Source organism: Trachinotus anak, unplaced genomic scaffold (genome assembly GCF_046630095.1).
Source record: "Trachinotus anak isolate AG129_WGS33_773 ecotype Australia unplaced genomic scaffold, CSIRO_AGI_Tana_v1 ptg000003l, whole genome shotgun sequence".
NCBI classification, from domain to species: domain Eukaryota; kingdom Metazoa; phylum Chordata; class Actinopteri; order Carangiformes; family Carangidae; genus Trachinotus; species Trachinotus anak.
In genome coordinates this window covers 19,151,340-19,176,320 of record NW_027273854.1, presented here as the reverse complement: position 1 = coordinate 19,176,320, position 24,981 = coordinate 19,151,340, and the positions used below count along the sequence as shown (strand labels likewise).

Below are 24,981 nucleotides of genomic sequence, written 5' to 3'. Positions count from 1 at the left end.
AAGTGCAAAGAGCAGTCATGCCTCGGTACCCATGAGCCTTTGCGCCAAATTGTCCTAAAAATAAGCAAGGTTTAGCGCCACAAGCATAGTTTAGAGTCAGTAAAACACAATATAACACTTTAATTATACAAATTATTATTTCATTCACATATAACTGTTGGTACAAAACCAGGATAACCTGCTGCCAATGACCCATACTGGGCACCCTGACAGAGAATCCCTGGACACTGTGACTAGTCCCCTCCTCGACCATCCATTGAGCATGCCTTAAACTGATGAGTAAGGAAAATAACGACGCGGGGTGACGCCCGTGTCCTCGTACATACTGCGAGATGAATTTTTGAAAGGGCACAGGTCTGCCGCTGAGGTGACTCGCCTACTTTGCGAGATGCCTCGCAGGACTGGGACCTTCCCCGACCCTCAAACTGTGAAACAAAAACACACGAACACTCCCGACCCGCTCCGAGGGCAGTACTTATGAAAGTGTGTGAATACACTGCAGTGCGGCTGTATCACAGATGAAAACCTCAAAAGTTTCATAACATCATTCACTTTAATGCACTTTTACACGAGACTTCTGTTCTTTATTCTCTTATTACATGGACGGGCCGCGGGCTGAAAGTGCTTTATGAAAACCACCCTGACAGATCATTTTGTCTTGTGCAGGGCCATTAGCACAGAAAAACTACAGGTCCCAGCATACAGTTGGGCAGGCGCATCTCCAACCTGCTGGGTCGGTGCCCTCCAGCTCTTTATCACCGCTGCCTCCCGTCGCCGCCTCTCGGATCCGCCAGCGGAGAAATGGCCGCAGCTCTCTCCCGTGCCCTCAAACTGCCCGGTAAGATGCGCTGCGTGCGTTTCTGACGGAGACGTGAAGAAACGAAGCAGCGCTCAGCCGATCGTTTACCGAGACCAGCACCGGCCAGGACGAGGTGGTCTGTGGCGCTCCGCTCCTGCAACTCATCTCTTCAAATGCAATTGATTCATTTAATTCCCTGGCGTGTCGCGTACAGTTAGCATCGGCTCCGTGTCATCCCACATTAGTGAGCATTTTTCTAAAGCATCTCATCTAAGATGGGCCCTGTTTTCTGTGCGGGCAGAGCGGCGTGCTGACGCCTCTCTGTCAAAGCGTGTCCGCTGTGTGCGGCCAGTTAGCTAGCTGCTAATGTTCAACACGACCACGGTGCTGCACGGTAAACAACTCGGGCACGAAAATAAACATTACATCTGCCAGCGGGCAAACTGTTGTACTGCATATAACATTAGTTATGACACATCCGCTGGTGTAGTAGCTGTCTTATTGTAATAGTATTTGTAGTAGTTGTAGTATTTTAGTATTTTGTAGTATTTTTTTTTTCAATTGTATGTTCTTTTGCTATATTTTGAGAGGTTTCATTGTGAGCCGGCCTCTATATTTTTACATTTTTACTTAAAAAAAAATCAATTGTTATTATAATTAGTATTAGTACGATAAAAAAATGCACAGATGCGATGATAAGATAAGATGATAAAACAATGACTTTGTTATTATTATTTCTTTCTATGATCAAGTCAACCACAGCATATTGTCCTGTTAATAGTTGAATTTGTTTTAAAAAATAAAATTAAATAAATAAATATAAATATGCATATATATATATATATATATATATATATATATATATATATGTGTGTGTGTGTGTGTGAATATAATTGTCAGTGTAAAAAAAGAATTAAAGGGCAGTGCTTGAATAAAATGCATTATTGGACATATAAATTCACTTAAATGCTATTATTGCTAAGTGTCCAGAGTAAGGGAAGGATACATCTATGTAATTCAACTATTGCCTGAGATTGTATTAATAATTGTATATCGGCGATATGTCTGCAGAGCATCAATACAGTACAATGACCACACAGGACATCTGAGCCTCACTAGCACCCTCTGTGTCTCTGCAGGGAAGAAGGGCTCAGAGCTTGGGGAGTACGACCCTCTCACCCAGGCAGACAGCGAGGACGAGAGTGAAGAGGACGATCTCGTGCTCAACTACCCCCGAAATGGCCTTGGCAGGGACAGCTGCCTTGGCCCGGGGTCCTCAAAGCTGCGGGGTGGCAGGTCCGGAAGACTCGTGGGGGCCAAAGATGAGGCACAGGAGGACGAAGAGGAAGAGGAGGATGAATGGAGAGAGCGCCTCCCCAGCAAATCCAGGCAGGACAGAGACGACATGAAAGGCACACAGTACTGGAGCCAAAGGGACTCGGGCAGGGACAGGCCGGGGGAGGACAGAGGGGGGGCTGGTCCACTGGGTGGCGGCGGGCTGGGGGCTCACAGTACCGATGCGGAAGAAAAGAGGAAGAGGATGAAGAACGCTGTCCGGAGTGCGTTCTTCTTGGTGCCCCTGGTCTGCGCCATGCTGATCGTGCTGCTGTGTGCATTCCTGATCCCCTGCCAGAAGGGAGAGCTGGGAAAGAGGAGGCAGTGGGAGAGAGCGCTGGGAGACGCAGGAGGTAAAAGGAATAATGTCGTGTGAAGTTTGTGTTGAATTACTGAAGCTACATTTTAACATTTTATTCTGTCATTATCATTGTGTTCATTAGAGTGGTGCCCCCACTCTCTAAATAAGGGCTTACCGAGGAGTCTCTTTGGCTAGACGATGCTGGCTCGCCCTTTAATTAGTCATCTGTAATTACACAGGATTGTGAGCATCACTCTGCCTACCACATGTTCTGTTTCAGCAGCACTATGACAGTTTTGTGGTGTGGCAATAAACACAAACCCAACAGTGTTACGTCTTAAATGACCACACAAGAACACTTAACAGTGTTTTAGAAAATGCACATGGATAATACAGTGAAGAAACTTGATCATTAATGTTTTGATACTATGATCTTTACGTCATGTGACACATTTTCTCCCTTAAAAAACAACCTTACTCTTCTAAGCTTCAGCCAAATATTGATCATTTTGTTCATATTGATCATATTGTTCATATTGTTTTGGTTTCTCGGTCTAGGTGTGACTCCGCCCGCACTGGCGCTGTGGGATGTTGATGGTGATTCTGTGGAGGATGTGTTTCTCGGTGTAACTGAATGGACCAATGACACCCATCCCACACAGAGGAACAAAAGTATGTGGAGAATCCTTTGAAAAGGCGTAGCCGATGTTCCCGCCCCGTAGATTCAGGAAGTCCATTTAAATAATGGGACATTTTACACGAGAAGAGAGGAAGAGACTGGTGTCAGAATATTCCTGTCATGTGCCTGTTTGCACTTAACTATGTCTATAATCTAATATCCTGCTGAGCCAACTGATTCCAACCTGAATCCACTTTAATATCTCATCCTCTTTTTCCTTGTTTAACCTTTATTATTTCTACGTTTCCTGGGTTTTTTCCCCCCAGTTTACAGTGCGGTGGTGCTGTCTGCAGTCAGCGGAGAGGTGCTGTGGAGGAAAGTCATGGGGGAGCCAGTGATGTACATCCAGTGTGGTCTGCAGTACAGCTCCCAGCTGTCACCTGTGTGTCTCCTCATCAGCAAATCCATCCTCACAGTAGTCAATGGCACCACAGGTTAGAAGACAGGCTGTTTAAGCTACATAGGTTTCTGTCAGTCGGTCTTTTTCATGCGGAGATAACAGCAACTTCTAATCTAACAATAATTACTAAACATGTCTTTTTGTATTTGATTTTTAATTTGTTGTTGGATTATTGTGAGGGATTTGTTCATGTGTAATAAAAAAGAAGCAAAGTTTGGCAACGTTTCTCCCAACCTGAAGTTCCCCAACCAGACCAGAGTGAAGTCAAGAGTGTTGACTGTGTTGGCCTGTAAAACAGGTCAATAAGGGTAGCCCTACTCAAAGTATCCGAAGTGTAAAACAAAACAAGGTCAAAGAGGTTTCCTTTCACTCCCCAGGGAAGAACTTGTCGTCGGTCCAGCTCAAGAACATTGAATCCCAGGCGGTGTTACTTCCAGACCTCCAGGGGGACTCAGTCCTGGACCTGCTCATAGCCACCCTGCCTGCAGATGAGGTAAAGCCGCAGTTGTAGACAAACATTCGGGCCCTTCCAGGAAAATTATGTATTGTGGTGTTTTGTCAAGTGTAAATAAGTAAATACAATAAGGAGATGTTGGAAAATGAACCTTTCATAAAATGTTAATACACTGTTACTTTTCAGCTCAAGAACTTAAAACAAAGAAAGAAAAAATATCAGTAACTGTGGGATGTGCTACTTGTAAAACATTCAGAGCTTCATTGACTGTAATTGATCATTAGGACATAAAGGGAAGGTCAAGAGTTGTCATTAGGAACTGTCAGCTGATGACATTTCCAGACTTGATAAATGGTTTGACTCTTCAAGTGTTGTGGTGACACTGAACGACCACTGGCTCCTCTGAACAACTGACTGAGGGTCTGAAAATGAAGCTCACTGATGCCTACAGAGCAGGGGAGGCTATATAAAGACATCAAAATGTTTTATCTTCAATTTTCCACTGTCTGAAATGTCATTAAGAAATGGCAGCTGGACAGAGAGGAGGTAGTAAAACCCGACAGGACTGCAGAGGAGCTGCAGGAGGGTTTGGCTGACGCAGCGGCCGGTGGTGCACGGATCCACTGTGCAGTGCGAATGCACAAACAGAGTCTACATGGAGGAGACGTCACCTGTAACCTCGTCACAAAAGTGAACGTCTGAAGTCTGTGAAACAACATCTGGATAAACCAGAGTCGTTTTGAAAACAAGTGCTGTGGACAGACAAAGTTAAAAGTGTGTAGTTACGAGGTACTGACTCATTGGCTGCCTGAACTCGAACAAGCCACAGTTATAAAAAGTAACAGTGCACTAACATTTAAAGAAAGACTCTATTTTAATGTGTTGTTGCTGCAGGGGTTGTATTTACTTCTCTGTGGCTTCAAAAATCATGTGTACGCTCCCAAAGTTTTTCACACAGCTGCATGTCAGCCACCTCCCTCCTTTACTCCTTTCCACACACATTAAGTTACACTGAGGTAGTCAGCTGATTTGTATGAGTCCCTCAATTAAGGACCCTAAAAAGTCTCTATTTTTCTGCCACATTCATTCCCAGGATTTGGATCTCTCCCTGACCCTGATCTCTGGACTGACCGGGACACAGATCGGACGTCCCGTACCCTTCAACCTCACTGGACAAGGGAAGCTGATTGGCCCTTTACTGCATGAGACACAAAAAGGGGCGTATTACATCCTCTTTGGACTGGGTAAAGGAACAAACTCGAAATCAAACTGCTTCAGTTTATTCTTACGTTGCGGTTTTACAAGACTTTGTGTTAATGTCTGTCTCCCCAGGTAACGTAGAGGCCATCTCTCTGCGGGACATTTACACTCGTGCCATTGACAAAATGCCTGTAACTCAGGCACTTAAAATCAGAGATCCAGGGTGGGAGGAACTCAAGAAAACCAATTCGTCCTCCTTCATACACATTTACAGGTACGCCTGGCTCTTGGCTCCGGTTACACAGTACAGAAGTTTGTTTGTTAAATACTAAACCTGTTCCACATGTTGATGCTTGAACTTCCAAATGTGTGCTGATTTTATTCAGCTATTTATTCCACTGGAGTCAAACAGAAAATGTAAAACTTGTTGGTCATAATTAAGTCAGCCACAATAAAAATAATTTTAAAAAATCCTAGGTTGCAAATATGAACAGTGAAAGAGACTGCAACGACAGCTTCAAGCTTACTAGACAGTTAATGACTGAAATAAATCATCGTCTGTCCTCTGGTATCTTCTGTCCAGGGGGTCCGAGCGCGTGGACTTCCTGCTCCCTCTTGTGGCTGGTTTTGGCAACAACCACAACAGCCTGGACACTGTTTCTAACATGAACTCTATCAGAAGTGACTGGGTGCTGGTTTATGGCTCCAGCAAACTGTCAGTGCTCAAACAGAGGGACATACGTAAAAAATGGACCTTCAACTCAGCTCCCATCCACAGGTGAATGGCCCTGCATATCACTGTATCACTACTGAAGGAATTCAGTAGAAATGATTAGTTTATTAACTGCTGATAACAAATTAAGTCATATGTAAGAATATTTTGCTGAATTTATTTCCTTGAAATGTTCCTTTTCCTGTCATAGCCAACCAGCCCTGGGACACTTCAATGATGATGGAGTCCTTGACCTTTTCTTTCAGCAATCAGCGAACGGTACCATGAAGGTAAAACAATCAGTCCTTTCATATGCTTTTTTCAAGGACTCATATGCTGCAGAAAATCTTTTGAAGAAATTAGAGCCTTGATTGAACGTTTTTCTTCGTGGCCTCTGTGTTTGCTCTAATTGCTCTAATTCTAACTCTTCTCCGTCTGTCAGGCGCAGGTCGTTGACGGGGCCAACGGGCACCTCCTCTGGTCAGCAGAGTTTGTGTGTCCTCGTCTCGTTTTGCAAACTTCAGCCATTTCCACCTCGACAGGCCAGTCGGCTTTCCTTTTTTGGGCCAGAGAGCCAATCAATGCGCAGAGGAATGTTACCAAGACAACAGTGAGTCTGCCACAGAGAATAACTGAGGCAAAATCAGTTATGCTCAATGAATACGAAATATTTATATATAAAAAAACAGGAAGAGCACTTCTCTTTATGAGTCATGTTCACGGCTTATTTTACTTCATTGTCTTTGGCTTTGATCTGGAGCCGTCAATGAAATACTCAACCTATGCACCGGCTGTACAGGTGGCACCGGGTGTTGCTGCAGCAGAGCCGCTCATCAGAAAACTCTTCCTGCTGCACCCTGCATATCCCACAATCCTCCTGGAGCTCACAAGTACCACAGACACCGCAGTCACCTCTGCAGGTAAAAGTCGCCATAGTTCAAAAGAGCTCTAGCTGCAGAATACTGTAGAACAGGTAATACACATGTTCAAAAAATAAAAATGTTCTACCTCCTGTATTCTCCTGCTTCCTCCCTGACAGTGAGTTATGAGGCGCATCAGAAAGACGCCTCCTACATCACCGTGTCCTCCCGGCCCACACCCGACTCGGAGCCCAGCGCTCGCATAGTGAAGAGCATGAGCCTCCGAGCCGCTATCACCGAGGGACAAATTGTCAGACTGGGGGAAAGCAACAAGACCGGGGCACACATTAAACCTGGGGTGTTTGAGATCAACAAGTTCTTCAGGCATCTGTCCTTCAAACATCAGGTGAGGAAGACGTAGGTAGAAAAGCAGCCATATTTATCCGAGGGTCGGCAACAACACTCAGTGGTAAACATCTCTTAACTGTGTTTCTGTGTTTAGTGATGAGGCGCCACTGCTACCATTTCCCTGTGTCACGCGAGGCGGTACGACTACAAGGGGCTGAAGTAAGGATGAAAGGGACATAAGCTGTGGATATTTCTGCACTAAGGACACACTAAGAATTCATTTGAGGCCGTTTACATCTTGTTAGGTTCACTAAGTACAAATTTAACCTCTGTTACTTGAGAAGTAGATTTCTTTACTCATTCGTGGGTGGGGATTTTGTTAGTATTGTTTTGGTTTATATTGTGTTTGTACCATGAAAACTATTTAAATTATTTAATTTGCAAATGGGGAAGTCTGTAGAATTTAATTGAATGTTTAATATTGTGTGGACTTGACGGCAGGAGACTGACTTTATACTGTGGGTCATGACTGACAGCGGGGATGAAACAACATTTAAATGTGTTTACAGTATGCATCACTTATATAACTCTTCCAAGGCCATTGTATTGGTGTGTTGTCATCCCTCAGTCACATGCATTTCATCACAAAGCCACTAATAGTGTTCTCTCTGCTCATCACCGAGTTAAGTTATATAGGGAGTCTGTAAATATTTAATGCTGTACAGTATTTATTGGGTTGCTTTGTTTGATTTTGTATGTTATATATTAACCACTGTTTTATTTCTCTAAATATGTGGCTGCTTATGGTTATGGCACTTAAATGTAAGCTGCAACTTCACATATTGCAAGAGAAAGTATTGAAACCACTTCTTTCCTGGTGACGTGCGTCCTGTGTCGTTTATTTCAAACCCTTTTCCGGTGTCTCAAGTTTCTGCGCAGAATAGCTGCTAATGAGGATAATTATCAGTAAGTGAGACTGGTGTGTTGTTACAGAAGCGCAGGGCGGCGCTGTTTCTCCTCCTCTTCCAAAAATTTCCTCCCGTTTTCCGCATTGCTGCCGCATCTGGCTGTGTGAACATGGCGTCGGCCCTCGGTCGCCTGGCCAGGCTGTCGGCCCTCAGAAACGCCCGCGGCGCTGCCTCCCGCGGGCCGGGGAGAGCCGCCCCGCTGCGCCGGACAGCCGTGAGCTCATCATCCGGCGCCATTCGGCCCAAACCCAAGAAGGTGAGTGTTGACTTGGAGGGGTCGGTGTGGTGTGTGAACGACAGCTCGGTTACGGAAATAGACACAGGAGAGAAAGGTGGAGTGAGGGAGGGTCCTCCCTGCAGGAGAAATAATAAATCCAGGGGAGTTTGTGTATCTTTGAAGATTTGAATGAGCAGATCTACTGCGTTCACAGATGTAGTGTCAGACATCCTTGGACAAGCTGCTTGACGTGAACTAACGTAGTTGTCTCTATGGTGGGATGTGTGACACTGGGGAGCAGACCCCCTTCGGCCTAATCCGGATTGCTCTGGTAGTGGTGCCCTTCTTGTATGTGGGGACTCAAATCAGCAAGAACTTTGCCGCGCTGCTGGAGGAGCACGACATCTTTGTCCCGGAGGACGATGACGATGATGACTGAGGGCTCTGTAGGCTTCCTGGTTATCAGGTATCACTGTGGATTGTGGGCTTCAGTGTGAATTGTGGCACAGCGCGCACACACACACACACACACACACACTTGCTCAGTCTATCTGGTGCATGGGCGACAGCTGTGGGAGACATCCACTAGATGCTGATTCAGAGTTCGGGCAAACATGAAATGTCCTACATCCAACCAGGATTAGTAAAATACAAAATTACATCAAATTAGAATGACTGCCTACATATAATATTAAACAATGTTATTTTATTTTCCAAATTTATGTGCTAAATGATTTTCCCACACTGGCAGCTGAAATGCATCAGTAGAGAGGGGCAGAATCCATTGTAACGCCCCTGTGTGCTTTGTTTTGTGATTTTTGAGGCTGTTGGTTTCAGTCAGTTCATAAATTGTGTCTGTGTTTGAGATTTTAAAAAAGTCACCACTTATAGACTGAAACGTTTTCTTTCCTCCACAGATCCTCGTCTTGTCACCACCACTGGGAGGAGTCGATGAGCCTCTGAGCAGACGCCTTCCTCTGCTGTGTTCTTGAGTCGCCTCTGTGTGCACTGGGTTCAGGGTTATTGCTGTCACTGACACTGAGATAGGGTTGTTCCAGGCTGATCGTAGCGTACTGTATTTGCATGCACTAGTTAAGTCTTAATAAAGGGAATGACAATTGTAAAATGCAGCATATGCTCAGTGGAGTTTGGTGCAAGTTGGTTGCATTTGTCCTACATGTAAAGCTGGTGTCACTTAACTGAATGTAACTGTAGCTATGACAAGAACACAAGTTCCCATTGTTTGTGAGACAAGTCTCTCCTAAACACTGCTTTGAGTAAACCACCAATCAAGATATAATCTGAAGAGTAAACTGAATAAAGCCCAACACATTATACATACAGTAAATTACAGCATACCTGCTGTCTGTGGGGAGAGGCTGGGAACAATTAAAATTAGGTTTCATAGAGGTGCTTCCTGCCTTCAGTACAGGATTTCTAGGTACATAAAATTCAAGATCCAACAGTTCTTCCACACAATCTTTAAGGGACAGTTCACTTAAAACTATCCAAATGAAAGACGTCGATGTGAACAGCTTCATCAACAGTGTGAAAAGACACAGTTCACAGCACTGTCTGTTATCTTACGTGTTGTCTGTTGAACTGTCCCTCTCAGTTAATTCTGCTAAAGCTTTGATTGTGAATAAAAGACAACTTTAGGCATGTGATTGTTAAGTGTATATTTACAGTAAAGGGGAAAATCTGTTACACTGGAAACAAGCACAGTCGGGTCAGAGATCAGCAGACAGCTAAACAGTTCATGGGTCATGACCCCGGTAGAATTTGGACAGGAAGTCAGCGGGACGAGGTTCCTCAGTCTCGTGGAAGAAGCGCATTATGTGGGTCTTCTGCTTCCAGACGTGGATCGTTTCCTGAAGCTCCATTTTACCCTGGAGGTGAAATAATGTGCACAGAGAATACTTTAAGTGCACCTGAGAGGAAACAGAATATTGCTGCTCTATGGAACAGCCTATTTCTACGTTCATTCAACAGAGGTAGGATTTTGGATCCAGCAACACTGATGAGAGGGACTGGGCTGCCCATCAGTTCAATAAGCTAGTTAAAATGGTAATGGTTAAGGTCAATGTTAATGCAGTTCACAGATTAATGCAAGGCTGTTTTTACCTTAATGACTAACATGTCAATCACACGGGGGTCGGTGACGTGCTTGTTTTTATCGAACATCTCCCTCACTTTGTCTCTGGCCTGACGCGATGTGATGTCCAGCTGAAATGTAGCAACTGCGGAAAAAGAAATACAAACAAAAAGTCAAGTTTCCACCGCATCAAATTCATCCAGGTACTCAATTTTTACATTTCACTGCGCTTAAAACACCGGCGCTCAACGTGAACATACACTGTAAATATCATGATTGAAACACTAGGATAGGAAAAGACTCTTCAGCTGGAGTGCGACTGTGCTACACGGCCGATTTCAAAACTTTTCCCTTGGCACCACGATCTGATGAGGGACGGGTCATCACCAAATATGAACCCACAGAGCAGCTTATTAGCATCGACAAACGCACCGCTGGTTTTCGGTGTTTCCAGCAGTAATCTGTATTGTATGATATCTCCCAACACTCACACGCCAATATCAGAACACAGGTTTATAGATCTTCATGCCACCGCAGCTGTAACACTGGACAATGCTTTTTGGAGCCGGATAAACGACGGCAGGAGTTTCAAAGAATACACGCTTACAGTCTCTGGGTTTGTCATCATTCATCTAGTTTAAATTACAATATCAGCTTTTCTATCAAATGCCATGGAGCGGAGAGCGTCTGCGGACTGCGCTGTTATGTTTAGGCTGCTGTTTGCTAGCAGCTAACGTTAAGTCATTATGTTGAGCCTCAACGTAGACTCGACCTTGACGCTTGCGCTGCTTCTTACACGCCCTTTACCCGCCACAGCGGACCGACAGACCTGTATTCGGGACCTCTCGGTACCAGGCTCGATACAGCTCCCGGACCCTGCGCTTGGCTTCATCCAGGTCCCGGCTAAAAAGCGGCTTAACGATCTTAGAGGCGGCGGCGGCCGTTCGGGTCGTCGCCGTGGACGCCATGACTGTTGCCGTTTGAACGTTTCCGGTTTTACTTACTCGGTGGTGTAATTATGTAGACAAACAGCGTGGCGCCACCTGGAGGGAAGGCTGATTCAAGGCAGGAGACGTTCAGTCATTAATAATGAGTTTTTACTTTACTTTTTATACCTTGTTCTTAACACGTTCCTTGAAATATTCCAACACGTGTTTTAGAGACATTCAACTCAAATGTTTGTTGTTCAAACAAAAAAATCTTTGTGGTATATTTTTTAATCTTAATTTTATTTTAATCTTATTTTAATTTTTAACTTGTAAATTCTACTCTTCTTTTTCCCTAAGTCTATTTTTGTTACTGTTTGCACCAACCACCAGCACAAATTCCTTGTATGTGGAAACATACTTGGTAATAAAACTGATTCTGATTCTGATGTAAGTAATGCTATTGTACTGAACTACACTATACTTTTAGGGTGTTTCTTATATTTATGTCCCTCCGAAAATGTAAACAAGATGGACAAAATATTAGGAAAAAATTTCAAGTCAGTTGCAGAGCATTACAGTACATATTTCTGAACCTGCTATGCATAAACTCTAAATAGATTATTACATATGTCAGGCAATAGTCTTATTTTTTTTAAAGGGATGAAGAACAGCAGGAAGAACTGTATGTGTCCCCCTGTAATTACAGGTGCACCAGTAAAATTACAGACCAGAAGTGTTTGTTTCTTTTTTTTAATTTTTATTACTGATTGCAAAAATGTGTATAATTTACAAAGACGATACAGGCTCTTCAGTACATTAAATATGAAAATGTTTTCAAAACGCAGGTAGATAAGTCATTTTATCACAATACATACTGTCAATAAAAAATTGGCTCATTGATGCAACACCTGTCATTTTGTTGTGGTGGCGGCACATAAATACCAATAATGATCAGGGGAGACTGGAAGCTTGAGAGTTCCTGCCATGGTTTAAAAATATGAGACATCTGTGATGTGGGACCACATTCATTCAACAGCTTTTACAAGCATCCTGAAAGAAAGCTGACTTTGAATATGTTTCTGTACAATTAGATTCAGCTTGCCAGGAATTTGAAACTTTTGCTGTCTTGTCCTGTATTAATCCCAATTTTTTTCTAAATTTCATATTCGCATGAACAATACAATAATGAATATTACTAGGTAGAAAAATAATTACATCAAATGATGAGCTCCCATTTCTAAAGAAATGTGTGCCATTTTCACAGAGTAAACATAACTCAAAAGCTGTACAATAGGAAACTGAGATGACAGTAGCTCTACTGTAACTGTGTTATCTCCTGCTGTCTCAGGCAGAAGACACAGTGGCGATGAGAAGTTTATCCAATAAAAAAGCTGATACAGCATGAACTCTCTATCTACAAAACCTGATAAAAAAAAAAAAGAAATGTCACTCAACACATATTCCAGTTATGAGACCAAATGCGCACTCATACACGCTTGCACTCACAAAAGCTAAAATAAAAATTAAAAAAAATAAAATAAAAAGTGCAGTTTTATATAGCATGTGTGGCCCAGTGTAATGAAACCAGCTAATAGCTACTCTATGCTGCTCATTGGCAGAGTGATTGAAAACCAAGGCACTATCATGGTCCCCACACAGCCGGAACTGTACAAGTCCAACAATCATCTCCCTGCTCTCCCTCTGCTCCTCTTATGTATCCATCTTTGATTCAGTCACCACAGCGCAGACACACCTGTAAAACAAACCAAAAAAAAAAAATTACATAGAAAGAATTTTTAGTTGAACAAATACCTGCCTCTCGAAATCTCTACAGGGGCAGTGACATTGGCTGCATTACTGCGTACCATTTCCCTGCCTATTCTACATTAGTCCACACCTGTCACTGTGCCTGCCAGCGCATTAGTACCAGCAGCAGGTTGTCAGTGGTCCAGGCTGTTGCCCAGTTTTTGCCCCTCCTGCAGAGCAGCCATGGCCAGCCTCAAGTGCTCCTTTAGACTTTGGATCTCTCGCTCGCTCCGGCCCTTCATCCCGCTCAGCTCCTCGTGCACCTCCGTGTATCGCTCACAGGCCAGCCGTTTCTCCTGTGGAGCAAGGAGTCAGAGACGGGCTTTAGCTCCTCAGTACTATCACAGTGTGACATCACATCCACGATGAAGAAAACATGTTTACTTTTTGTCTAAATGTGCTATAAACATGTCTAAAAGTACATGATTCATATGGTTTAACATCTAGGTGTTTATTGAGCAGCTAAGCCGACTAATAGATTCATCCTGGGATGTTTCCAGCTGTAAGACATTTAAGCAAATCTGAGGATTAAAATTCCACATTATCCACCTAATAGTGTAGCATTCATACAAAAACACATACATATTTGTACAAAGGATTAACACACACAGTACCGTGTTTAGAACCTGCAGTTCATTCCTTAGACAGCTGATCTCCTTGTGTAAGTAGTCTATCTCATTTTCCTTCACCCTGAGAAGAATCTGGGAGAAAAACAACACAGTGTGATTTTATTTTACTGCCAAAACAACAACACACAGAACATATTTCTATTACCCTAAATCCTTATAATTATCACTCGAGTCCAACAAAAACCCAAAGTAATTGTGCTGTGGATGATTTATGAAACACTGTTTCTCTGTAATTTATACAGTACATAACTTAGGCCTCTGGCAAATTGCTGCTTATCATGATATTCCATTCGTATTCTAAAACTACAACACAGGTTTCTTAACCTGAAATATCACAAATGAAAAGCTATTTTTCTTGACACTTTAGGTTTTACTTTATTATACTTCTTAGAAGCTGGTTACATGTCAGTATCATTCGTTTGGACAGCAGGCAGACTTCTTTCTGAGTTCAAGTACCTCTCTGATGAAGTGTCATTAAGCAAACCATTAACACTCACTCTGTTACCTCAGTATATTAGAGTAAATGTATTTATGAACACTTGTGCCAACACTTACTGTGACATAAAAACTCCATGTCATCCTTTACATCATGCCAGTTCAATTTCAAACCTCCAATATTACCTCTGCTATGACTTTTCTTCATAGATGAGTACACTGCATAGTTGGAATAGTCGTAGTAGTTTTTTTTAAACCCGCTCTTCCCCCATATTAACAACTCCACATCACTGTTTTAGATGAGCATGATGTGTCAGATGAAGCACACACAGGTTCTGCTCTGTGTAATACCTGGCTTAACTAAATACAGTAACTACACTTTTATCCGTGGTAAATCTATATAACATTGTGATATGTGAAATTATCACAAAGTAAATGATCTTAGATTAACTGGCTACATTTTTTGTTGTTGATTTATATTCAAGAACTGTATATCAATATTTAAAACTAGTATTAAAAAAAAATCTGTAGTTTTTTTTAAATTCAGCAGGTCAGATTTTCACATCTTTGCACCCCATGAAAGGGATGGCTATCAGTTCAGAAAGTTACAAAAACCAACTCAGACATAGACCCCTTCCTCAGTATTGACAGTATTGTAAGTGCCTTTACCTCTAGTTCACAGGGCGTCCTGTCTTTGTTGTCCTCTGTGCCCCGATCTGAGATGCTTGATCGCATACGGCTGAGCTCCTCTGTCAGACGGGCCTTTAAGCCCTGCAGAAGAAAATATTTAGTTTTTATGATTTTGAATGACGCCCTTTGGTTGACTTAAATTTGCAGACAATGGTTCACTAGTCTTACATAGCCAGAGTGCAGGCTCCACACATTTTTTCTTTTATTGCCTGGATGGTGAAAAATAACTTAAGTGAGGCCTAATTACGGTCATGGTTCAGAAATTTGGGACCGTGCCTCTCAAAATTTAATAGTTTATATATAGTAACACAGCCCATAAAAATGTCATGTTGCATTTAAGAGTTATACACGCCAGTGCAACATCAAGGAGAACAATCTTTCACTTCAACTGAAACACGACAAGACTGCTGCATCACTTTTCCTGTTTTTCTGAGTATGTTTTTCCAATCTGCTGACAACTCACCTGGTTCTCTTTCCTCAGCTGCTCCATATCTCTTTCCTTACGGCTGATCTCTCTCTCCCTCTCAGCGCTGTCCTGCTCGGCTCGGTTCAGCTCCAGACACTTCTGAGAATAGCGCTCAGACAGTCCAGCCAGCTCTCTCTGCAGGGACTGAGTTTCCGCCCTGCAGAAACAGACCAACACCACATAAAACTGTTGTAGAAATCAATATAGAAATCAACATGTATTTAACAAACAAACTGATCGAGTTCAGAGTTAGATGCAGAACTACACGTCAGCACAGCTCCAGTGAGATCACCCCTCCTTACACTGTACAACATGCGCAGACCAAAACTAACCTCGCAAGAAATCTTCCTATTAAATGCTTCATATGTTTTTCTACAGTTAATTATAATGTCATTGTATAGTATGTTTTGCATTAAATAACAGCAACATGCTTTGAGAAAGTATGAGTGGGTTTTTTTTTTCCTTTTTCATGAGGAAAATATTTTCTACTGTGGTTTTAAAACTTTACTGCTCATGACCATTAACCACAAAAATAAGGAAGAGTATGCAAATAGCAAAAAAAAAAAAAAGCGCAGAGTAGGCAGCACAGATAAGCCCTAAACTGCAGGTTCCAGTAGCAGCCTCTGAGACAGTGTTGTGTCAAAGGCCTCATGAAGCTTACAAAAGAAAACTAATCCATGACTAAAGTCTTCTACATTCCTCAAGTGCCTGACAGGACCCAGTGGCCGCTGCGGTAATGGCCTCGCTTAGACAAGGAACCCTGGATTGTTGTAGAGTCTGCAAATTCTACCTTTTATTTCACAGAAAACCCTTTTGTGGTCAGCTAGCTCCCACTTAAAAGCACAAGAGAGCTATTCACATAAATTACCAACGTTGGCCTGCACTGCTGGAGACTGAGGGCCAGGCTATGACCAAGAATTTATTTTCGAGGCAATATGGACTAAGAGCTTACAGAGGACAGGGCTGCTTGTACAAGCTCTTTATATGTCTGAATTTCTGTAAACTCTGTATTTTTGTCACTTCAATAAATCAAAACATTTCATGAAACCATTATGTTATTTTATCTTAACAGTTCAGTAATGTTTCTCGATGGGTTCAGTGTCATGCCAACAGACGTAGAGACCGGCTGATTGTGTGTCCTGTGCCCACATGTTCCTGGGTGGCCAGTGAACATCTCTGTCACACTGGCAGAGACTGATTTGAAGTCACTTACTGTTGCTGGGCTCGCAAGGTCTGCGAGTCTAGCACCCCGCTGCTTAGCCTCTTCACTTTCTCCACCTCTCTCTCCAGCTCCTCTTTGTGTTTCTTCTTCAAAGCCTCCATCACTGAAACGCAAACACACAAGCATGACACAACTTCTGCAGGATCTCTTGGTAAGAGCAGCGACTGGTGAGGCTCAGGGACACGCAGAGACGAAACAAATGGAGGCCTGTTGAGGACAGCTCCTCAGAACAAAGTTCAACGTGAACACAACTTTTTTTTTTTTTTTTTTACACAGCCTTAACCTGCACTAAGTGCTCATGCCAAATTAAAACAAGCGTATTAATAACATTATGTATATTGAAGGTTTTAATGACGTCATATGATTCACAGGTATTTATCACCCTGATATGGGAGTGGAGTCAGGAGCACTGATGTTTTGTTAGCAATTCTTTTTATACTTTTTTGCTCAAGTGTAGTTTGACAATAAAAATAAACTGAACCCTAATGAACTCTATTTGACCTTTGACCCCAGTCTTGTTCATCACATGACCTTTCTTAATGACTGGCCATTTAACGGTTTAGTAAAAGTAACTTTTTAGTACTGTAACATTTAATCATATTTTATAAAGACTATTATGGCCAGCTTCACAGTTGTACAACGCAACAGTTACTTTGGTCTTTGAGCTTTTGGACCCTGTCTGGCCTGCTGACCTCGTGCAGTGTCCTGCGTCTCCTCCAGCAGCAGCCTGTCCTTCTCGACCTCCAGCTCCTTGATCTGGCGGTCGTGCTGCCTCTGCAGCTCCTCCAGCGCATGTCGGTGAGCGCGCTCCATGGCTGCCAGGCTGCGGCCGCAGGGGGCCTCAGGGCCACAGCCAGCCCGCACACCTCCCACACCTCTCCCTCCCCCTCCTCCTCTTCCCCCTCGTTGTAGCTCCTCCAGCTGCTGCCTCAGTGACGCCACCTGAGAAAAGATGAGGGCGGAGGTAAAGCCCACTGAGCGACTGAGGTGGTGGACAGAAGCCTGAAGTCAATTCAGTATGTGATTAGCATGTTTACATGAGATGGCACAGAAGCTGCTGCTGGCAGTGGAAGACATGAGCAGTTACAGTATTAGGATATGAAGAAACTGGATGCTTTTGGATTTAAAAACTGTGAGGCACGACTATGTGCTTAACCAAGCCAAGCAGGAATGATTCATACTTATTGACTTATAAACATAATCAACTAAATGAACATTTTCAACAAATCAGTGAATGTGCTGGAGTGTCCCACTGCCAACAAGTGATCTACACATCATCACTGGCAGAACCACGAGTTTGAGGCACAGTTTTCTTAAGGACAGACTGATGATGCCAACGCTGGCTCCCCTGCCTCCCTGGGCACGGTGCACTGGTTGGATTTTATGTTTGGTAGTGCGCTCAAAGTTCAAATTATTTGAACTTTAACCCCCTTCACAGCTGACCTCTCAATGAATCAGATTCTAGCTGAAGAAGAAGCTTAAACATCAAGAAAAAATCTGGGTTTCTTATGAATAAATGCACATGATCCTCTCTTTAGCATAAATTTAACAGGTGTTTATAAATTATATGACTTGTATGATAAAATATCAGCATTTAGGAGAGCTCTTCACTGACCAGATCAGCCTGCATGTCATGTGTAGACAGCCTTCGTGCCACAGTCCACAAACACAGGTTCAAACTACGATGCACATCACAGCACACAGAGACAGAACAGACAGAGGTTTCAGCAGTATCTCCTGTATCACTTTAGGCATTCTTCTCAAGGGATCTCATTATCAGTTTCTACTTTCAATTTTCCACTGCATAATATTTCAAAAGGAAAACACTGCTGAAGAGCAGGGGCAAGTTTGAAAATAGTGGCTTAAGTGTTAAAAGGTAGAAACAGGAAATGTTTACTTCATCAGGACAGATGAAGGGTTAATTTGCATTTAATTTATTTTGCAAATTGGGAAATCATCTTCACGCACTACCTCCCTCTGCAGCGCCTCACTGGCTGACTGGCTGGACGTCCGTGATCCCATTGATGGTAAAGAGCTCATCTCCTTTAGCGGCATGCGTTCAAACTCAGCCCACTTTTTCTCTAGCTCCTCCTCCATGCGTAGCCTTTGGTTCGATCCTATGCCAGTGCCCTTCCTGGACAGCACAGCCTCCCACTGGCTGCTCGTGTTCCTCTCCTCCTGCCAATGGCTGTGCTCCCTCCCCTGTCCCTCTCCTGCTTCTCTCTGACTGGCTGGGAGAGGACTGGAGGAGGCGGGAACAGGGGACAGCTCGACGTAGTCGAACCTACGCTGAGTTGAAGGAGCGGAGGTCGGTACTTCTGACTGAACATCGCTGTGACGTGATGATGGGCGACGTGAGGACAGCAGAAAGCGTGAGTGGGAGTTTTCCTTGTCACTGCTGCTGTCAGGTAATCTAGAGAAGATTAGAGATAAATAAATAAATTCTAAATCCAGGTAATCTAAGTAAAAAATAATAATTAAAGGTCCCATATTGTATAAAGTGAGATTTTTTTTTTTTATTATAAAGCAGGTCTAGGTTCTATATCAATGCTGTGAAAGTATCAAAAGTGTTAAGTGCACAGAGAAATGCACACAGCCTGTATTCAGGAACTGTAAAATGAGCCATCAGGACTTCAGTAACTTTGTGATGTCACAACAAAGGAGTCACCACTCTCAGCCATGCCCCAAACCCGGCCCACCTGGACCCACAGTCCAGCCTTGGGGGGGATTTGGTTTCTTTGAGTGTTTACCTGCAATCTAACCTGCAAGCTTATAAAATTTAATTCGATCACTCAGAAAACAGTCAGCCAATCAGAGGAGAGGCTCTGAGCCAATCAGAACTCTCTTCTGCAGCGTATCATCCACTCTGCGGAGAAGGTGATTGGCTGCAATCTTCCATCCCTCCAGGACCTGTACGCCTCAAGGACTTTGAGGCGTGCAAGGAAGATTGTAGCTGACTCCTCCCACCCTGGACACAAACTTTTTGTGACACTCCCCTCTGGCAGGAGGCTGCGGTCCTTCAGGACCAAAATCTCTCGCCACAAAAATAGCTTCTTCAATTGCACCAATCACCAGAAAAAATTCCTTGTATGTGAAAACATACTTGGCAATAAAACTGATTCTGATTGGCTCATAACCTCTCTTCTGATTGGCTCACCACTGTTGATGCTAGAGCTCCATAGAGAAGCCTGAGAGGGGAGATGAGATACTTTGAGTTAAAATCCTATTTCAAATCAATGAAAGCAGTAACTGATCGATCACAAATTCATCAGGGTTGATACAATAAGCAAATCAATGGCAAACAAAGCACAGCTGGCGCTGAGTCATTATGAAAGCAGACCACACTGTATTCTGACACTCTATTAATGGAACTTTGATTCATCTGCATCTGCCAAAGCATACAGCAACTAAAACCAGGGCAAAGTTACTGGTGCATGTGAGTAACAGAGCCTCTTATCTGACTGTATTTATCCAAGGCTGAGCTGCAGAAAGACCTGAATTTGAAACAACGCTAAGGCCACTCAGGCTAAGACTGTGTGCAAGCACTTATAACTTATAAATAACTTGTTGCAGAAATCCACAGATGCCGCTGCTTTTTAGGGCGAGGAGTTTCAAGATACCAAAAACCCAAAGTAATCAATTAACAGTAATTGATATGGAATAGAGTAAAGTAAATAACTTTTTCACTGCATTAAGGTGAGACAAAAAGTGTTAATTTTCACATGATAATTAATCAGTTATAAACGTTTAAATGTTATTAGGTCATTTTCTGTCAAGAAAGAAGCACTTATATTAAGAGAGCTAAGTGCAAAAGGTCTGAAAAAATGATACATTTCTTAATTTTAGCCTCTCAAATCTCCACACTAAAGCTGTTTATATGTTTGAGCTTTTATATTTAACAATTCAACTGGCAATTACTGTGTGAGGTCTGGAGAGCTGCTGGGCCGGATACACTTCTTTAAAACCTCTATCCAGTTCCGCCTGATCCCAGCCGTCATGGCAGACAGCGTGAACACAGCCTCCCGAGTCTGGAGAACAGAGGAGGAAATAGGTTAAGGAGACACAGAGATGTGACAGAACTGGGATGAGATGGAGATGATAAAGGAAAGCTGAAAGGGAGAGATAGAGAGACAGAGAGGTGGAGGAGACAGAGATGTGAGTCATGATAACTGAATAATGAGAAAGTGAAGCGGACACTGAGAGTGGGTGTGTTTGGTGGAGACAATAAGGGAGGAATATAAAGAAGCAATTCTGTCACCGGTGACAGAGATATTCACCTGGATCTGAAAGCCGTAGTTCTTCTCCACATCAAACTCAGACACCTTCACACAGGATTTTAGGTCAATCTCCCCGTCCATATCATCTTTCTACACAGAAAACACAATAATACGTTCACAACCTGACAATACATTATGCTTCTTTATGCTTGAAATGCTCACGCAAGCATGTTTTTTATAAATACTATGAGAAGGACATTTATAAAAAAACAAGATCATGTTATAAAATGAATATACCTCCTCTGCACTTGAGTCTCTGTAGTACTTCAGCCCAGCATCAGTCAGAACAAACCAGTGCTTCTTCCACTAAACACATAAGATTCATCGATTAATCCAAGACTGAACAGAGATCAGCAACTCCTCAGTCCAAATATGGAGACTATCAAAACAACACAATGACAATATCTGAGACTGTAACACCAAACAGTGCAGCATTAACATTTATCTTTAGAATGAGGCCGGTCTGAAAGAGCAGTGACACAGCGAGGCCTCGTGTTAAACTGAAAAAACTTCCAGTATGTGATGTGAAGCGAGAAGCTAATTCACTCAAGCACATCATTCAAAGAGAGGAGACACCTGTTGTGCCTCAAGCCACCAAGCTATTACTGTGATAACCAGGATAATCTCGCGCTATCGCCTTACACACAGCCTTTCTCATTAGGAAGGAGGGATTGAGGGAGGAGGGTAGTGAAGGTGGAGGGGAGAGGAGGGTGTGACTTCTGACTGGAGTACCACACTCAGCTTTGCTGCTCTTTACCTCTCCACTGTCGTCCAGTTTCGACATCCATCCCTTTTTGAAGTTCAGGAGGTCAGGCTGCGAAGACAGAGAGTACACAACGTCACGTTCACTGACCTTCAAACCGTGAAGGACACAACTCTTGTCTGTGTATATGAAGGTCGTTATTTTGCAGAGTCAGTCATCTGAAGCAAGTCTCAAAGGGTTTTACAGAGACAAAAAAAGAAAAAGAAAAGAAACACACTAGACTAGATGTAACAAATGAAGCAACATGACAAAGCCCATATGGAAGGGTGTGGCATACACAATATAGTCACCTCTCTAAACAAATAATTAGCAGCAACCACACCAATACAGGCTTACAATCACTGTAAATGCTGCTGGCTTATTTTGCCACAAAGGACATAAACCAGTTGCTATTGAGGAGAAACTTACTTTCTTAAAATGCATGTTAAAACTGGTTGAGTCAGTACTGGTTCCACTAAAGGTTTACAAGGTTTCTAATGCTTTAATTCAGTATTAGCACTTCATGTTTAGCATGATGATAATATTGTATGTTGTGATGATTCAGTAAAGCCCCATGTTGTTCATACAGTATCAACAACAACATGTTTTCAAACAGGGTGCTGCTCTGTTGCACAGACGCAGATATATGAGAAAAGGGCAATGGCTGCAAAGAAAGGTGCATGTGAGGTGTGAAACATGGCAGGAAACAAGACAGTGTAAAGGCTGGGGGACACAAAATATCTGAAGACAACAGACAGAAAGCTTAGGACTTGGAGCAGCACATCCTTAGTGAAGGGAGGAAAGATTCGGAAACTCAAGAGATTTGCAGTGGAAACACCAGTGTCTACTTTTCTGTTCATAACTCAACTCTGCTGCGCATGATGAAATATTTTGTATGTCTCTTGCTGCAGCTGTGTAGCTGTGTGGTGTGTAGACAGTGCATTGAAACAGGCTTAAGCTACTCTCCACCATTTCCAGGAAGAGGCCTGTTTCTGCTTTTGACACGATGACAGGAAGAGGAAAACATGCACTAGGTACCTCAAGATGTGGTGATCCCAGATTAAGATTAGGCAACTTTTTCCTACATACATTCCTGACTTTGCTTATCTCCCCTTCACTAGCATGTGCACTCCTCACTTTTAAATCTCTCACTGCATTCGTCATCTCATCTCCCACTGGTGTCTCTTTTTTTCCTCTGTTGCAACTGCTTGTAGTTCATTTCATCAGCTTTCTACATCATTTTGTTCTGCTCCCTCTTTGTTTGAACTCTAATATAGTTTCTAAGTCTGTTCTGTCAGCTCTAACCACCCCTGTTCTGTATTTATACTCCCTTCCTGGCTTGAGTTGCGCTCTTGTAAGCCACAGCACCACCCTTTTTTTTTCTCTGCACAAGTCAGCTCATCTATGCCACTGATCTTCTTTAATCTAACAAATTTTAAGGTCTGGTGACTTCCAATAGACTGTGTAAAGGGAATAATGTGTTGGGCAACACCATGTTGAGAAGATATGAATGCACTGTTAAATTTGATAAGAACTGTGTTCCAGTTAAATCTACTGTCAACATCAATAAATAAGGTAAACAATCACAACTAATGGCTGGATCATCAGCTGTCAGCTATAAGAACAATAGGGACATTGTTCCAGAGGTAAACAACTGCACTTTGCAACATAAATGAGATTAAAAAGATTAATCACCAGTGACTTCTTCCATAAAAGTGTGTGTATATGGAAATGAACTGTTGGAGCACGTTAATATGTGTCAAACCTCATCATACAGTAATTTAATGTTATCTAGTCGATACATGCATATAAGCAGACAGTGGAAAAAATGGCAGCATCTGTTATGAATAACCCTAATGCAACAGTGTCTCTCCTTTGTCATGTGCTCTCAGATCAGTGACCTTCCCTCAAAGGTCCAAAACAGAAGGAAGAAGGTCAAACACTGGCGACAGCTTGAGACAACGTCCACTGTTCCTGACTCCTGTCTCCCATCAGCATAGAGGAGCATTGTCTGGTGAGCTCAGCCTTGTCCTTTAGGCCTATTACAGCATGTATGCCCCCCCCCCCCCCCTCGCTTGTCTCTGTTTAGTTAAATAGATTAGCTCTCTGAACAATGTGAACAGGAGTATACCTAACGATACACTCATTGTGATCACAGTTCCTGGATAATAATGGTTTAGAGCCAAATACCTGCAGGTTATTTTATGAAAACATTGTCTGTGAGTGTGTAAACATGGAGCATGTGTCACAGATGGCTGTAACAAGTGACACATACAAGCTACTGACTAATAACACTTCTACTGTAAACAACACAGGGTCAACAGATCAAGCTACACCACACCTAGACGCTACCAATTTCCTTTTTCTAGATTTGTTACAGGAATATTCAAGTCTTAGCTTAGCTGTAAACATGGACATACAAACAACACAACAAGTATATTTCAGCTTGAAAGCAGTTCTGCCCATTTAATGTACACACCCCTCCAATCAAACAAACGTTGGCTAGAGGAGTCCATTAAAAACTGGCTATAATCTACAGGAACCTCTCTTAAAAGCAAAGCATTGAAACCAAAGCGAGATGTGAACCGCTAGCACTTGGACCAGAGTTCGTTTGAGATATGTTAAATTCAGGAAGACGTGACAAACAGGAAAAACAAACTGCTTTCAAGGTACAACTTAACTTACCGTCATGATAGCAGGATCCGGAGACGATGAAATGAAGACAAAAGAAAAAGTACCGTTACCTCACGCAAACAAAAAGCTTTCCCTGCTCTCAAACTTACTCTCCAGCTCTGGCTAAACGCCTCGGTTAAAAACGATACTTTCCAGCAGAGCGCTGGCGTTAGGCGAAATTAAATAAAACCCCGCCATTCATCCCCATGCTAACTTCATCAAGCGAGCCGCCGACGGTCAGAGCTGATTTTCTGTCCTGCCTTAAGGGGAAAGTGCATTCACCCGACCGGACAATAATAATAAATAAACTGCCGGAGTCTAAAAGTTACTGTTTCTTAACTTTGTGACAAGTCGTGGGGAGCCAGCGTTACGTGTGAGCTGGCCGTGAGTCTGCTCTCTCTGCCCCGTGTCTGCCACTTCCTGGGCGGATCCGCGGAGAGCGTTGTTGGAGAAAACAAACCCACCTAACCGCACGGTGCTGGCTCCCAGGCTGGGGTCCGGGGCAATCAGGGGATTAAGTGGAGGGGACACATGTGGAATATCTCGATCTCGATCAATTGCAATAGCAAAAAAAAAAAAAAAAAAAAACAATAAAAATGACTGTTTCATGCGAAGAGTCACTGCTTCCTTTTTCCTAGGACCAGACCTCTCAAAGCTCTTGTTGGGTCCTTGACATGGTAAAGTTACGTAGTGCCCAACTTTACAGTAAAACTAAATTTACTGGCTTTATTTTCCAGACTGAAT

At 42.9% G+C, this 24,981-nt stretch overlaps 4 protein-coding genes and 1 non-coding gene across 7 annotated transcripts; 3 read left to right on the top strand and 2 right to left on the bottom strand.

Annotated features, from left to right (window-relative positions):
* Positions 1-262: 262 nt before the first annotated feature.
* On the top strand, positions 263-415 carry LOC139618776 (U12 minor spliceosomal RNA). The gene has a single exon (XR_011689788.1). It is a non-coding gene; the product is annotated as a U12 minor spliceosomal RNA (small nuclear RNA).
* A 274-nt stretch (positions 416-689) lies between these two features.
* On the top strand, positions 690-7,967 carry fam234b (family with sequence similarity 234 member B). Of its 3 annotated transcripts, none has more exons than XM_071474406.1 (13): positions 690-838; positions 1,939-2,487; positions 2,994-3,107; positions 3,381-3,548; positions 3,892-4,007; positions 5,062-5,212; positions 5,301-5,442; positions 5,752-5,946; positions 6,092-6,170; positions 6,323-6,490; positions 6,680-6,800; positions 6,920-7,146; positions 7,243-7,967. In XM_071474406.1, the coding sequence occupies exons 1-13, from the start codon at positions 802-804 to the stop codon at positions 7,243-7,245; spliced, it is 2,070 nt and encodes a 689-aa protein (XP_071330507.1). In that variant the 5' UTR covers positions 690-801; the 3' UTR covers positions 7,246-7,967. The 3 variants fall into 3 exon arrangements, with proteins under 3 accessions (XP_071330507.1, XP_071330505.1, XP_071330506.1); XM_071474404.1 differs by having other exon boundaries at positions 6,641-6,800; XM_071474405.1 differs by lacking the exon at positions 690-838 and adding an exon at positions 897-1,193 and having other exon boundaries at positions 6,641-6,800.
* Positions 7,968-8,021: 54 nt separating this feature from the next.
* LOC139618476 (essential MCU regulator, mitochondrial) lies at positions 8,022-9,935 on the top strand. The gene is made up of 3 exons (XM_071474417.1): positions 8,022-8,312; positions 8,575-8,739; positions 9,191-9,935. The coding sequence occupies exons 1-2, from the start codon at positions 8,166-8,168 to the stop codon at positions 8,710-8,712; spliced, it is 285 nt and encodes a 94-aa protein (XP_071330518.1). The 5' UTR covers positions 8,022-8,165; the 3' UTR covers positions 8,713-8,739; positions 9,191-9,935.
* A 2-nt stretch (positions 9,936-9,937) lies between these two features.
* On the bottom strand, positions 9,938-11,374 carry ndufa6 (NADH:ubiquinone oxidoreductase subunit A6). The gene is made up of 3 exons (XM_071474415.1): positions 11,198-11,374; positions 10,398-10,513; positions 9,938-10,162 (listed from the first exon to the last, which is right to left on the bottom strand). Exons 1-3 carry the CDS (start codon positions 11,334-11,336, stop codon positions 10,031-10,033), a joined length of 387 nt encoding a protein of 128 aa, XP_071330516.1. The 5' UTR covers positions 11,337-11,374; the 3' UTR covers positions 9,938-10,030.
* Positions 11,375-12,033: 659 nt separating this feature from the next.
* triobpb (TRIO and F-actin binding protein b) lies at positions 12,034-24,708 on the bottom strand. Its single transcript, XM_071474407.1, has 13 exons — positions 24,250-24,708; positions 21,580-21,636; positions 21,060-21,128; positions 20,823-20,912; positions 20,464-20,573; positions 18,517-18,958; positions 17,238-17,487; positions 16,537-16,648; positions 15,321-15,480; positions 14,837-14,938; positions 13,718-13,804; positions 13,195-13,399; positions 12,034-13,050 (listed from the first exon to the last, which is right to left on the bottom strand). The coding sequence occupies exons 1-12, from the start codon at positions 24,253-24,255 to the stop codon at positions 13,238-13,240; spliced, it is 1,647 nt and encodes a 548-aa protein (XP_071330508.1). The 5' UTR covers positions 24,256-24,708; the 3' UTR covers positions 12,034-13,050; positions 13,195-13,237.
* Between the last annotated feature and the right edge of the window lie 273 nt (positions 24,709-24,981).